Source organism: Macaca thibetana, chromosome 20, assembly GCF_024542745.1.
Source record: "Macaca thibetana thibetana isolate TM-01 chromosome 20, ASM2454274v1, whole genome shotgun sequence".
NCBI lineage: Eukaryota > Metazoa > Chordata > Mammalia > Primates > Cercopithecidae > Macaca > Macaca thibetana.
This window is the reverse complement of record NC_065597.1, coordinates 20,915,670-20,931,857: the sequence shown is the minus strand read 5'-3', so window position 1 is coordinate 20,931,857 and position 16,188 is coordinate 20,915,670. Positions and strand designations below refer to the sequence as shown.

At 44.4% G+C, this 16,188-nt stretch overlaps 1 protein-coding gene across 1 annotated transcript in view; it reads right to left on the bottom strand.

Annotated features, from left to right (window-relative positions):
- VAT1L (vesicle amine transport 1 like) overlaps nucleotides 1–16,188 on the bottom strand; it is a 188,589-nt gene that overhangs the window by 79,422 nt on the left and 92,979 nt on the right. Inside the window, exon 7 of the mRNA XM_050773214.1 lies at nucleotides 15,487–15,681. Coding sequence (XP_050629171.1) covers nucleotides 15,487–15,681 — 195 coding nt within the window. The remainder of the gene's footprint in view (nucleotides 1–15,486; nucleotides 15,682–16,188) is intronic.

Below are 16,188 nucleotides of genomic sequence, written 5' to 3'. Positions count from 1 at the left end.
CAAGAGACTGTGAAACAGGCAGGAAGAGCAAGGGTTACAGATGCAGAAAGGTTTGAGATGCGGTGTCACCTGTCTAATCACAGAAGTTAGGAACTGATGAACCAGGGTGTTCAAGCCAATCTCTCCACTGCAAATCAGGATGCCTCCAATCAGGGAGATGGGGCAACCAGGTTGAAGAGCTCAGGACAAAGTCATCGCCGCTCGGGAGGGGGTTGAGGCCTTGGTGACAAGCACAGTTTCAGGAGAGAGTCAGTCTGAGAGTTGAGTTTTGGCTCCACCACTTTTTGTCTGTGTAACCTTCACCAGCTCACTTAATGTCTAAGCCTCAGTGCCCTCATCTGTAAAACGGGGGCAATAATAGTTCTTTCCCTACAAGATTGCCATGAGTCTAGTTGAGCCAATGCACTTAAAGTGCTCAGCACAGTGCCTGGCTCTGGGCAGACATCACTCTTTAGCCATGATTGCTACTTTGTCATCTGTCCATGGCTCTGCAGGCAGCTGCTCACTTAGAGTTTATTAAATGACTAACTGGAGCGTGGCACTTTCCTGGCAGAACCTCTCAAAACAAGCCAACAGTTTAGTCATCAGAGACTAGATGGTTGGAGGGTTGGAGGAATGCAAACACCAGCATGTGTTTATCATTTGTGCTGTTCGGAGCTTCTGTTCCATAAAGCAGCTCCCACAATTGCCTTTGGAAATGAGTACAAGCATGAGGAAAGGGCACTGGTAAGCCTGTTTGCACCACAGCAGTGGCACATCAGGGAGGAAACCAGCTCTGGGAGGTTTGACGGAAAGGTGATGGAAAGGCAGGGCCCCACCCAGCGCACCCTAGGTGATCTGGTAACAGAGGCTGGCTTGTACTGGGTGCCAGGGCATGCCTTAAGCCCTGTACACACAGCCTTATGATGTTTTCACAGCAACCCCAAAGAGGAGGCCCTGCTACCATCCTCATTTCACAGATAGCAAAAGCAAGGCTTAGGAAAGAAGTGAAGCCACCCTTCCAAGAAATCACAGCTATAACTGGAGGAGGGGTGACTTGAACTTAATCTGCACTTTGCCCTTTTAACCCTCTTGCAAAATGTTATCTCTTTAACCCTTTATAATTTGCAAGGCATCTTCTGTTTCTGATCATATCTGACCTACAATTTGTTATGGATATAACTGTGTCCCTTCCCGCTTTCCCAAGTATTCATATGTTGAAATCCTAACTCCCAGCAACACCACTGCAACCTTATTTAGAAATGGAGATTTTGGAGATGTCATTAGTTAAGATGAGATTATACTGAAGTAGGGTGGGCCCTAATCCAATACTAGTGTTTTTATAAAGTGGGGGAATTTTGGAGATAGATGCCCCCAGAGGGAATGCCTTGTGAAGACGAAGGCAGAGATAGAGGTGATGTGTCTATAAGCCAAAGAACACCAAAGATTGCCAGATCTAGGAGACAGGCATGAAACAGATTCCTTTGTGACCCTCAGAAGGAACAGACCCTGCAGACACTTTGGTCTTTACACTTCCAGCCTCCAGAATGGTGAGACAACACATTTCTGTTGTGTAAGCCACGTGGCTTGTGGTGCTTTGTTACAACAGCCCTAGTAAACTCATATATAACTGTTTTGGGAAATAAAGTCAGCTGTTCCCATTTTATAGGGGAGGGAAAAGGAGGAAGAGAAAAATGAAGTGCTACAGGACAAACCGCTAGGAGTGGAAGGGTTAAGAAACCCAGTTTGGGCTGGGTGCAGTGGCTCACGCCTGGAATCCCAGCACTTTGGGAGGCCGAGGCGGGTGGATCACCTAAGTTCAGGAGTTCGAGACCAGCCTGGCCAACATGGTGAAACCCCGTCTCTGCTAAAAATACAAAAATTAGCCAGGCGTGGTGGCTGGCATCGCCTGTAACCCCAGGTACTCGGGAGGCTGAGGCAGGATCATTGCTTGAACCCGGGAGGCAGAGGTTGCAGTGAGCCGAGATTGCACCATTGCACTCCAGCCTGGGTGACAAGAGTGAAACTCTGTCTCAAAAAACAAACAAAAACAAACAAACAAAAAAACTAGTTTGTTGGACCAAGTATTTGCCCCATCCAATCAGAGCTGCTTCTACACATTATAATATGCCTCATGTCAGCAGAGTGGTTTACAGTGTATAAGAATTCACCACATATGGACTCAATTGATGACACAATAATCATAAAACCCTAGGCAATAACAAGGAACATGGTAGTATCCCCACTTCTAATAGAGGATACTGATGCTCAGACCGGAGTGTGTATTCCAGAGGTGGGAGCAATGGTAATATCCACAGCATGTTTATCTGCCAGGATGTGACCTTTTATTCATGCATTATCGGATTTGAATGTATGTCCCAAGATTCATGAATGTTGGTCTCCAGCACAGTTATCTATTTAGTCTAGCAAATAAGGAATCTGTGATTAACATATCAGTACAGATATGTTGGAAAAATCTTGAAATTGGTCCTCTGTTGCCTTTCTGCAAATAAGACATATAAAGTAATTTCTCCATCAACCTCAAAGACAAACAACCTTTCCAGCCTTTGGAAACAGCAGAATCCTGGTCTGTATCTTTTAAAACACAGCCAAGGGCAGTGTGAGTTGACTCTGTCCCTGGCTCACAGGGAAATCCCAGTTTTGTGAAGTATTTTCATCTGAATGACAGGCGTGAAGGCAAGGACAAGCATGTCCTTTGTAACAGGAATGTATTCAGAGCTGAGCTCCCAAACTCCTAACAAGGAGTGCTGAGCTGTGAATAAACCTAATCCTGCAACACGCTGGTCTCGTGGTATAGATGAAATTGTCTGCTTAGAACCTTGATGGGAGATGCTGCACCAGGCTGATGAAAATGCACGCCCTGAGGCCCCAGAAATCTTTTGCAGGGCGTATCCTGTGTTCTCCTCCCTTGGCACCTTGCCAAAGAGTCCCTGACCTCAAATATCTCAACTCTCTGGGGGAAATGCATTTGCAATGCCCTGTAATGATAACAGCTAACGCTGAGCACTTACTCTCTGTCAGTCATTAAGCTAAGTATCTTTTGTACATTAGGTCATTTAATTCCTCCAAATAGAAACCGAAGGAAGGTAGCATTATTCTCTCCATTTTTCATAGGAAATTACCCAGGCACATGTCAATGAGGGAGGCAAGCCCATGGGATCTAAAAGCAGTACCTCCTAACTCAGGGTTGGGATAATGGCAAGAGGGAGGAATAGTTTTGCAGAAGAGTCGACACCAGGGCTGAGTATTAAAAGGAATTTTGCAGGAGGACAAGAAAGAGGGAAGGGCATGCAGGCCAAGTTAACAACTGGAACAAAGGCAGGGAGGTGCAGAGACTCAGGTTTCTGAAAACCACAGTGGTCCAGTAAGACCAGAGTGATGGGTATATTCTGGCGGTTGGGGGGAGTGCCTCCTATCCTGTTGCCTCTCCCCTCCATTCAAGGTCAGCCTCCCCATCACTCTGTGTTCAGCCTGATGAACCTTTTTATTTATTTATTTATTTATTATTATTATACTTTAAGTTGTAGGGTACATGTGCATAACGTGCAGGTTTGTTACATATGTATACTTGTGCCTTGTTGGTGTGCTGCACCCATCAACTCGTCATTTACATCAGGTATAACTCCCAATGCAATCCCTCCCCCCCCCCCCCCCCTCCCCCCTCCCCATGATAGGCCCTGGTGTGTGATGTTCCCCTTCCTGAGTCCAAGTGATCTCCTTGTTCAGTTCCCACCTATGAGTGAGAACATGCGGTGTTTGGTTTTCTGTTCTTGTGATAGTTTGCTAAGAATGATGGATTCCAGCTGCATCCAAGTCCCTACAAAGGACTCAAACTCATCCTTTTTTATGGCTGCATAGTATTCCATGGTGTATATGTGCCACATTTTCTTAATCCAGTCTGTCACTGATGGACATTTGGGTTGATTCCAAGTCTTTGCTATCTTTGACAAATGGGATCTCATTAAACTAAACAGCTTCTGCACAGCAAAAGACACTACCATCAGAGTGAACAGGCAACCTACAGAATGGGAGAAAATTTTTGCAATCTACTCATCTGACAAAGGGCTAATATCCAGAACCTACAAAGAACTCAAACCAATTTACAAGAAAAAAACAAACAACCCCATCAAAAAGTGGGCAAAGGATATGAACAGACATTTCTCAAAAGAAGACATTCATACAGCCAACAGACACATGAAAAAATGCTCATCATCACTGGCCATCAGAGAAATGCAAATCAAAACCACAATGAGATACCATCTCACACCAGTTAGAATGGCGATCATTAAAAAGTCAGGAAACAACAGGTGCTGGAGAGGATGTGGAGAAATAGGAACACTTTTACACTGTTGGTGGGATTGTAAACTAGTTCAACCATTATGGAAAACAGTATGGCGATTCCTCAAGGATCTAGAACTAGATGTACCATATGACCCAGCCATCCCATTACTGGGTATATACCCAAAGGATTATAAATTATGCTGCTATAAAGACACATGCACACGTATGTTTATTGCGGCACTATTCACAATAGCAAAGACTTGGGATGAATCTTTTTTCTGTTGAATGTGCCAACCTCCATCTCTCTCTCCAACTTCCAGGCCTTTGCCCAAGCAGTACGTCCTAATTCAAGGTTAGGATAATGGCAAGAGGGAAGAATAGTTTTGCAGAAGAGTCGACACCAGGGCTGAGTCTGGTGTGGCACAGGCCTGGGTCTCACCCCTGCCCAGCTCTCTTCCTCCAGGCTTCATTTCCTGCTTATGTAATTGTCTGACTGTTCACTTCCACCATCCCGGCTGCCCCTGAGCATAGGCCCAGGCTTTCTCACTTGCAACTGTGTTTGCAAAGCCTGGCCCGGTGCTTGGCGTGCAGCAGGCAGGCACTCTGTAAGCCTTTGTTGAGTGGCATTAGTGGTATGTATTAGTGTCCGGTTGTTGCTACAATAAATTATCTCAAATTTAGGTAAAACTACAAAAATTTATTCTCTTACAGTTCCGTAAATCAGAAGCCTGACGTTGTTTCTTTAGGGCTAACATCAAGGTGTCAGCAGGGCTGGCTCCTTAATTTTTGTGGCTTTTCTGGCTTCTACAGGCTCTTCCCATTCCCAGTATCACATCACCCTTCTTCCCCCGCTTCTGCCATCACATCTGCTCCTCTGACTCCAACCCTCCTGCCTCTCTCTTACATAAGCCCTTGTGATTGTATTGGGTTCATCTGCATGATCTAGGGTAATCTCCTTGTCTCAGAATCTTTCATTTAATCACACCTGCATGGTCCCTTTTGCCATATGAAGTAACATGTTCAAATATTCTAGGGATTAGGATGTGGACATCTTTAGGGGGCCATCATTCAGCCTGTCACAGATGAATACGCTGAGGCAGAGCTGTGCCTTAATTTCTTTGGTCTGTTGGGCAGCTCGGAGCAGGGCTGGGTGCAAGGGCATGGCAGGGCCTGGGGGCGTGATGGTGCTGGAAAGTCTGAGCTGCAGAAAACACATGAGACTAAGGCCACCTGGGGGAATGTGAGTGGAAATCGGAAATGTGTGTGTGTGGGCAAGTGACTGGGGTGATTACGTTGAAATGAAAAATCTACAATTCCACTTAAGGGAAAGAAGTCATTCAAGAAGGAAAAAAATGAAGGGTAGGGACCTACAGCAAACACAGCAATTGCTTCTGGTGCCCCATTTTGCTCATCTGAAAACTGGGAGAATGGACCAGGTGGGATGGTTTTCCGAAGCCATGCAGCTAGGATATTAATAAGGATTGAGGACAGGGATCCAGAGATTCTAAGGCTGTGCCTCTTCCCCATCTCCCAAGTTCCCCTGATCCCAGCATTAAATAGCCCTTCAATCTCTCCCATTCGCATGTGCAATATATGTGTATAGTAGCCTATCTTAGTATATATATGATATCTCTATATTGGCTTTATATATAATTCATGTGCCATACAATTCACCCACTTAAAGTGTATGATTCAATGTTTTTTTAAAGCATATTCAGAGTTGTGAAATTATCACTACATTAATTTTAGAACAATTTTATCTCTCCAAAAAGAAATGCCATGCCCGTCAGCAGTTCCTCTCCATTCTCTCCAAGTCCCCCAGACCTAGGCAACCACGAGTCGGCTTTCTAAATAGCCCTCCAGTGACCTCTGTTCCTCCTGGCTGGGTTCCGGGTATTTGTCCTGTTCAGTGCCAGGTGGTGGGAGGCTTGTGCCAGCTGTTGGCCTGTCCTCCCTGCACCTTCCCTTCACGAACCTTTGCATTCAGACTTCCGCCCCCATCATTCTACTGACACTGCTTTCTGAAAGGTCAACAATGAGCCTGGGCCATACCCAAAGGCTGTTTCTGTATGTACTTACTGGCTTGTCAGCAACAGCTGACAATAATGACCTGTCAGATGGCCATGGTGGTTCCTTTACTGCTGCCTGTCTGTGGATGCCTCATCCTGTGCCCAAGGATGAAAGATTCACAGACAAGCAGCAATAAAGTGGGGTGCTAGGGTTCTGGTCTTTCCCACCATAGTGGAGACGCTAATGTCCATACCATGGACTTGAGAGCCAAACTGCCTAGGTCTCAATGCTTTTGCCATGCATTGGCCGTGTGACCTTGGGCAACTTATTCCTCTCTGTATGCCTTCATTCCCTCATTTGTATCAAAATGCGAGTAACAGTTCTCACCACTGGGGGTAATCATGAGGATTTAATGAATTAATAAATGCAAGGTACTTGGCACATATAAACATGCTATGCTAAGCATTTCCTAATAGAATTATTTTGCTCATTCTTTTGTTCAATAAGTTTATTCATTATCCTTTCCAAAAACTTCTATGCATCAGAATTTCCTGGGGTTCAAATTTCCATCAAATTCAATGGTAAGCAGGGATGATGGGCAAGTATCATCTCTCTAGAGCCTCATTTTTGTGATTTGTAAGATAGGGATAATAATACCTGGGGTACTATTGTGATGTTGGGAAGTTTAGATCAGTTAATACATAAAGCACTTAGAAAAATGCCTAGTACTTAGCCCATCCTCTAGAAATGTTGGTACTGTAGTAGCAGTGGTAGTAATAGTAGTAGCAATCATAGTAGTAATTATCCAGTCTGAATGTGGTTGAGGGTTTGACTTGTCTGTGGACAGCTCCACCTGCATGTCCTAATACGACTTTAAACCAAACTCACATCTAAGCTCATCAACTTTTCCATACCAGTGTCTATCCCCGCTAACTAAAATGCCATTGCTGGCTTCCCTGTTCCTGACCTCCCAGGTTAAAAGACCCTTGGTCATTTCTGACTCTTGCTTCCCCTTTGTCCTTTATTTCTGATTTCCTTTCTGTCAATGGCTGAGATGGGTTTATTCTCTCCCATCCCACACCCCTACTTGGGTTGGTGATTTACCTATATTCATGCCCCCCAAATTGCCACGGCCTCCCGGCCAGACTGGTTGCTACCAGTTCACCCTCCAAACCACTGTGTACATGACACAACACACACAGCCTGCTTTTGGGAGAGGCTTTTGTTGTTGTTGTTATTGAGCTTTTATTTCATAATCATAAACTTCACTCTGCAATCCAGCCAGGCACGGAAGGGAACAAGGAAAACATGGAACCCAAAGGGAACTGCAGCGAAAGTACAAAGATAATAGGATACTCCGAGCAAATGGGGTGGAGGGTGCTCTCCTGAGCTACAGAAGGAATGGTTTGGTGGTTAAGATAAAAAACAAGTCAAACTTACTAGACTTGTCCCCAATCAGCAATGGTGACCTTCTTGCCGGTCTTGCCATTCCTGGACCCAAATCACTCCATGGCCTCCACAATCGTCATGCCTTCTTTCACCTTGCCAAAGACCACATGCTTGCCATCCAATCACTCAGTCTTGGCAGTGCACATGAAAAACTGGAAGCCATTTGTGTTGGGTCCGGCATTTGCAAAAGATGCCAGGACCTATATTCTTTAGGTTGAAGTTGTCGTCATCTAATTTCTCTCCATAGATGAGCTTGCCACCAGTGCCATTATGGCGTGTGAAGTCACCACCCTAACACATAAACCCTGGAATAATTCTGTGAAAACAGGAACCCTTATAACCAAATCCTTTCTCTCCAGTGCTCAGAGTACGAAAGTTTTTTGCTGGCTTTGGAAACTTGTCTGCAAACAGCTCGAAGAAGACACGGCCCAAGGGCTCACCATCAACCGCACTGTCAAGCCCAACATAGTGGGATTGACCATGGTGCAGCAGCAGTGTCTGCAAAGCCAGGAGATGCTTTTAAACACTCACCCCACACTGTGCTCAGTGCCTCAGAAGGAGCTTCTAAATTTTTAAAGAGGGTCCATGCCAGCTAGTTGAAATCTACCACAGTTAAGTTGGACTTTCCACAGTTTCTCCTTGAGTCTTTGCCTCCTAGTTTGGGGTGGGGTATCTGTTTTGGATGCTTGGCCTCATTCATCCTTTCTGTCCCCTTCTCAATCTGGTGCTGGAGTTGAAGTTTCTTCAGAACTGACAATCACATTGCCACACAGCTTTGACTTAGGCCATTCCACCCTCTCTGTCCTTGGTGTCCCACAGTAATCTTTTTTTTTTTTTTTTTGAGATGGACTCTCACTCTGTCACCCAGGCTGGAGTGCAGTGGTGTGATCTCTGCTCACTACACCTCTGCCTCCCAGGTTCAAGTAGTTCTCCTGCCTCAGCCTCCTGAGTAGCTGGGATGTGCCACCATACCCGGCTAATTTTTTGTATTTTTAGTAGAGACAGGGTTTCACCATGTTAGCCAGGATGGTCTCGATCTCCTGACCTCGTGATCCACCTGCGTCAGCCTCCCAAAGTGCCCAAAGTGCTGGGATTGCAGGTGTGAGCCACTGTGCCAGGCTGAGGAACTGAATTTTTAATTTGACCTAATTTAAATTAGCTTAAATTTAAATAACCATATGTGACCAGTGGTACCATACTGGAGAGTGTAGCCATAGACTTTTATATACATGATGTAAAATAGTAAAGACAATGTCTTTTTTTTTTTTTTAAAGACAGGATCTTCCTCTGTCACCCAGGTTGGAGTGCAGTGGTGCGATCTCAGCTCACTGCAACCTCCACCCCCGCAGACTCAAGTCATCCTCCCACTTCAGCCTCCTGAGTAGCTGGGACCATAGGTATGTGCCACCACGCCTGGATAATATTTTGTATTTTTAGTAGAGATGGGGTCTCACCATGCTGCTCAGGCTGATCTCGAACTCCTGGGCTCAAGCAATCTGCCCACCTTGGCCTCCCAAAGTGCTGGGATTACAGGTGTGAGCCACCATGCCTGGCCCAGATCCTGTCTTCAATAGAACATTTAAAAAATTGTTGAGATCTCTGTGCAGCCCTCTGTGTACTATGAAGTGGCAGATGGGGGAAGGCAATTTTAATCCGAGACCACAGCTGTATCTAAGTGCGAATCTTTACAGCGATCATACTTGGGGCCAGGGTGGGCCTCAGGGAACGGGGAAGATGAAATGGTGTCATGCCTCTTAGGCCCCATATTCTCCAACAACAATCCCCCCACTCGGGATGTCGGCTCATACTCCTCTGCCTGGCAGCAAAGGGGTCCATGATTTGACTCCATTGACCAAACCAATCTTGCTTCCTGTCCTCTGCAGCCAACAATCTCTGCTTTTCTCTGTACCCCACCCACTCCATACTCATTCCCACTTCTGTGATGTTGTTCACATAGTCCCTCCTGCTTGTAATATCTATTTTTGGTAACTCCAGTATCATCCAAATGATTCCTATCCTTCCCATCCCAAGGAAGCCCCACCTCATCTGTAAAATCCATCTCTCAACATTCTCTCTCTCTCGTTTTTTTTTTTTTTGGAACGGAGTCTTGCTCTATTGCCAAGGCTGGAGTGCAGTGGCACAATCTTGACACACTGCAACCTCCACCTCCCAGGTTCAAGTGATTCTACTGCCTCAGCTTGTCAAGTAGCTGGGACAACAGGCGTTGCCCATGCCCAGCTAATTTTTTGTATTTTTATTAGAGATGGGGTTTCGCCCTGTTGGCCAGGCTGGTCTCAAACTCCTGATCTCAAGTGAACCGCTTGCCTCAGCCTCCCAAAGTGCTGGGATTACAGGTGTAAGCCACTGAGCCTGGCTAACATTCACTCTTAACATTGTTCTCTCTTGTTTTCAAATCCAGTTGCAGTTGAAATTAATACTCTGTGATTGCATACTACGTTATGAATTGTTTTATAGATTTTATTTTTGTCTCAGACATTAAATTATAAACTCAAGGGCAGGAAACACGTTGTCTATGACTTCTGTAGATTTTACATTCTAAAATAGGATTGTCATATAGCACATAGTAGGTGCTCAGCAATGTTACTGCTGCTTGGTTGACAAATACAAGTATTAACATGTTGTCTATCACTGCTGTAGACCTGACATTGTAAAAGAGGATTAGCACACAGCACACAGTAGGCACTCAACACTGTTACTGCTGCTTGGTTGACAAATACAAGTATTAACATGTTGTCTATGACTGCTGTAGACCTGACATCCTAAAAGCAGATTAGAACACAGCACACAGTAGGCGCTCAACACTGTTACTGCTGCTTGGTTGAAAAACACAAGTAGTTTTGATTTCTTTTCCATCTCTAAACTGTTTGGTGAGATTAACTTTCTTCCAACTTAATGTACAGCTGCACATTTACTATCTGGAAGCAAACCCGAGGCTGAAGTAGATCCACTCTGCTTTGTGAATTAAATTTACAATAAAGTCAAAGACAGATGGCTAAGAGGAAACTTGAATCGTCTCTGATATTATTAAATCTTCTAGTTTGAGGCTCAGAGAGCCCAAGAAAATTTTCTTTGAATCCCTATGGGCTTTCTATTCCATAGATGAAGTTATAGAGCTGGCTTGAGAAGCAATTTTGTGCAATCATTTACCGAAGGGGAGGGGAAAAATCATTATAGTCCTTCAGAGGTTTGCAAGTAATAAGCATGTTATACTCTCCTCAGGCCCAGAAGAGCTGCGTGGGCTTGATAAATAGCCACGTTTGGTCCGACTGCAGCTCTAAACAGATGTCTGTAAATATTGCAGAAAGCCGGCAGAAAGTTGGTGGGTGTTCTTGATGACTGGCTGTGGGTGCTGTTGTTGGCAAACAGGCTACAGCTGTCTCTCTCCTTTCTGTGGAGGATTACTCTGCTACAGGAACCTAGAATTCCTTTGTCTTGCTGGTGACTATCTTTGCCATCACGGCTTCTTTGAAAAGCAGTGGTTCTCAAGTAGCAGTGGTTTTTCCCCTACCCTTGTCCCGTCCAGGAGACATCTGACAATGTCTGGGCACATTGTCTATTGCCACCGCTGGCAGTACAGGAGTAGAGGCCAAGGTTGCTGCTCACCATTCTACAGTGCACAGGGCAGTCCCTCGCTACCCAGCAAAAAAATTATTCAGCCCAAAATCTCAGTCATGCCCAGGCTGAGAAACCCTGTCTTATATTTATTTATTTTCTTATTTTGAGAAAGCTTGTCTTAACATAATCTTTTAAAATTATAGCTTGTTCATTCATTCATCCATCCATTCATTCATTAATTCACTCATTCAACAAATATTTATTGTTAAAATATAGAAAATATCCAACTACGAGACCATCCTGGCGAACACAGTGAAACCCTGTCTCTACTAAAAAAATACAAAAAACTAGCTGGGCGAGGTTGCAGGCGCCTGTAGTCCCAGCTACTTGGGAGGCTGAGGCAGGAGAATGGCGTAAACCCAGGAGGCGGAGCTTGCAGTGAGCTGAGATCCAGCCACAGCACTCCAGCCTGGGCGACAGAGCGAGACTCCGCCTCGACAAAAAAAAAAAAAAAAAAAAAAAAAAAATCCAACTAGTCCTCTTTCTCTGTGTTGGTGGATTGTTTCATTCACATAGTAAGTTATGTATTGAGCATCTATTCCATGCCAGGCACTGGGGTCTGGAACAATATAGTCTAGGTCTTCCCTCATGTAGGGTTTAAATTCTACTGGAAGGGAGGCAAGAGTCCAAACAAGTTGACAAATAAAAGAAGAGGATCATTTCAACTGGCAGTAAATACAATGGACAGTATAAATGGGGTAAAGGGAGAGAGAATGACCTGGGTTGCAGTGGCTGTGCAGGGTGCTACTTTCAAGAGTGGGGCTGGGGAAGGCTTCTCTGTACAGGTCATACTGAGGCTGAGACCTGAAGGAAGCAGACTGTCAAAAATTGGGAAGAGGAGTGTTCAAAACAGAAGGAGCAACATGCTCAAAGGCTCAAGACAGGGAAGGCCTGGGTAGGCTCAAGGACCAGAAACATGCATGGTGCTGAAGCTTGGGTGGAGGAGGTGAGGTTGAAGGAGGAGGTGAGGGTAATGGATGGGCAGGAGTCAGACAGTGCAGGGCCTTACAGACCTCAACGACGAATTTAGACTGCACTTCAGGTATAGCAGGAAGCCGTGGGAGGATTTTAAGCTAGGTTAGACATGATCTGGTTTAGGTATTTCTTGAGTCCACCCAGTTTAGATGACAGAGCTAAGAATAAAGATGGAAGAAGTATGTTCAAGGTAAAGTCCCAGACTTGCTTGCATATGATCCATGACTCAGTCAAGCAAGCTGCCAGCCTTGGCTTTCTCATCTCTCGTTACTGCTGGTCCTGAGTACCTTTGCTCTGCATCCTTAGTGTGCTCAGTCTTTGAGCCAGTGCTGACAATCCCAGCATGTATGGAGCTCCATTTCCCCCAGCACTGAGGGTTGGAGATCAGTCTTGCTGCCTCATGTGCACCATCTGTGCCTGGTCAGACCCTCCTTAATGCTAGCTGAGCTTTCCCATTGGGAGGCTTCCTGGTCTGTAGTGAGCATGCTTTTCCTATTCCTTAGCTGGATTGACATCTTCCTTGAATATCAGACTTCTGTAGTTGCCTAGTTGCCCAGGATCCTGCCTGGCAATTTCAACTTCTGTCCTGATGTATAACACCCTTGGGACCAGGAGGTGGCATCTCCTGACTCTGAACTTATAGCAGCCCCCATGCTGCTTAGAGTAAAACCCAAATTTCCATCCAGCCCTTGCTAACCTACTCAAGAGTCTCCTTGTACCATTCCCTCCTTGGCTCACAATAATCCGCCTTTGGGATTTACCAAAATCTTTTGTTCCTCGCTCCTTTGTTTTCGGGGGTCTCCTTGTGTTGAATTCTCTCCCTTTAGTTTCTTGCTTCCTTCATGTTCCAGCTCACATGATACCTACTCAGATAAACCTTCCCTCTTTATAGTTTCTCTACAGCATGCATTCTCAATAAGCATGGTATCACCCTAGTGGGGTGAACACTGGCTCTTGGAAGATAAAAAAATTACTCTGTTAATATACAAAATACAGACATACATACAGGACATAAACACACACATACTTGCACATACACACACATATGGTAGTAAAACTTCATGAGTTTATTGATTAGGCAAAATAATATCTAAAAAGTCTCTTTAGAGGAGCAACAATGAAAAATAAGTTAAGCAACATTGCTCTGTAGAGACTAAGTCTCCCCTTTCCTGTCACCAACATATATCCTAATTTATCTCCTTCTAAGAACTTATTATGACAGGCAACTACCTTGCTTATTGTATTTCAGTATTTCCTATCTCCTCCTACTCCTCTGAATGCAAACTCCACGAAGTCTTGGGATCTTGGCCATCTGTTCATCATTGTATCTCCAGCATTTGCTCAGTACTAGGCACACAGTAGTTGTTCAATAAATATTTGGTGATTCAATTACCATCGTAAGCAAGGGGTGATTTCAAATACTAGAACAAGAACCCACTGGGCCAAGTGGACTCCTCTTGGATTTTAATTCTCACTTAAATGCTGCCAGATTTGTTGGGTCCTTTTGGACACTGAGTTCAAGTATAAGTCACCTTCTCTGGCCCATGGTCAAGTTAATCTCTTACCTTTTTTCTTGATGATTCCCAGTTTTCTCTCCTTCCTAACCACTGAGAACCCAGTAACCAGGTAGCCCAGCCCTTTCCCTATTCCATTGAGATACGATAGTGAATACCATATGGGTGTCTGACTCACTGAATTAAAAACATTTAAAGAAAATTATAGCAATAGGCTAGCTGTATTGGCAATTACACAGCAGAAGGCATGCACAATTATCTGATTTGATTTAGCACTAAATTGAATCACAGCGAGCATCTGCAATAGAAAAAAGACTGGAAGGAAGCAAACCAAAATGTTAACAATGTTATCCTTCTCTGGAATGTGGACTTGCAGTTTATTTTCTCCTTAAGTTTCTGGTTAATTGAGGAATTTCTGTAATGCGCATTTATTTTATCTTAAAAAACAAGGTTTTTGGTGGCTAAAGGTTTTAAGTCCATCCATGACACTGCAGTATTAAAGAGAGATATAGGCACATGCCTGGTCCATTGATCTAGGACCAGTTGTAGTTGAATATACAGTGACCCCCAAAGAGCCTTTCTAGTGGTATTTCTGTGCTTAGAGAAGCCACTGGATTTGGACCAATGTAATCATTTAGGCAAACAGACACAGCCTTCTTGCCAGAAGCACACCCACTAGAACTTTCATACTTGTTATTTTTTTAAAAGATATTTGTGACTTGCAAAAGTACAACAAAGTAATTGTACCATAAGGCCCTTCCCTCAGACAAAATGCAAAACAATAAAAAAAAACATTCCCACATATTTTAAAATATTTTTCAGGGGCTTCATGGCTCCCTGAAGCCAAGGTTACAAAATCCTGACTTAGGTTTCTTAGTGAAATGCCTCTTAAAATCCAGGCCACATCTCTTCATTTCTTCTACTAGCTGCCATTAACTGATTTACCAACTGCCCAAACCTTCCCCTTACTTGAAGGATTTTCTAGACCCTGCCTCCTCCTAGCAAGGGTCATATGAACCAATACAAGCAGTTCATGTTTCAGTATCCTTCAAGGCTCTATTAGGGGTTCTGAATGTCCTTGTGATCAAGGAATGCTTTCAAATACTATAACTTTTGGAAGATCAACTAACAAAAAGACTCAATTCAACATTAGACCCAACAATTCAGTAGTAATGCCAAAGTCCACGGTGATAGCTAATATCTCAACGGGGCTCAAGGCATCCAGCTGAGCACACAAATCTTTTCAACTCAGAGCCACTATCTGCTCTGACATTGATCTCTTATGTACTCACAAGGTGACAATAATATATGACGCCTCAACAATGTACACACGCTCTTGTAACCACACCAAATTATAGACATCCATAAAAATTTGGTGGCCTTACCTGGGAAAGGTTCATATCACAAATTGTGTGATGAGGCACGTGGTTTGCAAATCACCAAAGAACTTAAAGTATTTCCTATATCCAAAGTACTATTCTATGGTACAGGTGACTTTTAGGACCCTCATTTAAAACAAACTCATCTGGGAAAAAAAATCATTTAGTAGAAGATTGTATTTGGCTGCCCAAACCTTCCTGAGTTAAAGAGTTTATCTTCAGAGGAAAAGCGCCATTCTTACCTCCTCCAGAGCCCACAAGGAGTCCACCACAGGCTTGATCTTCTTCTGGTTGTAGAGCCCTATGAGTTTTTCCACCACTCCCCGAATGAGGCCCGCCCGGCCTTGTTTGAAGAGCAGATTTAAAAGGGAAAACCCTGCGATGACTTTGTTCTCCTCGTACAGCTTGATGGGGTTCACCTTCTCCACCTGCCACCACTGCAAAGAGAGGTGGTATCAGGTTATAGGAACTCAATACCAGGATTAAGCCTACATTTGCAGCATTGCTGATGTCATCAGCAACTACAGGGGGAGCATGGGGCTGCAGCTTAGCAGACTCCGCTGGCCAAAGGGTTGCTCTTGGTGGTGAATTTTATTTTTTATTTTTATTTTTTGAGATGGAGTCTCGCTCTGTCACCCAGGCTGGAGTGCAGTGGCATGATCTCAGCTCTCTGCAACCTCTGCCTCCCAGGTTCAAGCAATTCTCTGCCTCAGCCTCCCGAGTAGCTGGGATTACAGGCGCCCACCATCATGCCCAGCTAATTTTTGTGTTTTTGGCAGAGACGGGGTTTCACCATCTTGGCCAGGCTGGTCTTGAACTCCTGACCTCGTGATCTACCCGCCTTGGACAGTGGTGTATTTTTTTTAAAGCATCTATTTTGCTAGGCACTGTTGCAAGTACATGGGAAGCAATAGATAGTGATGCTTATGAGACACTCAGGTCTA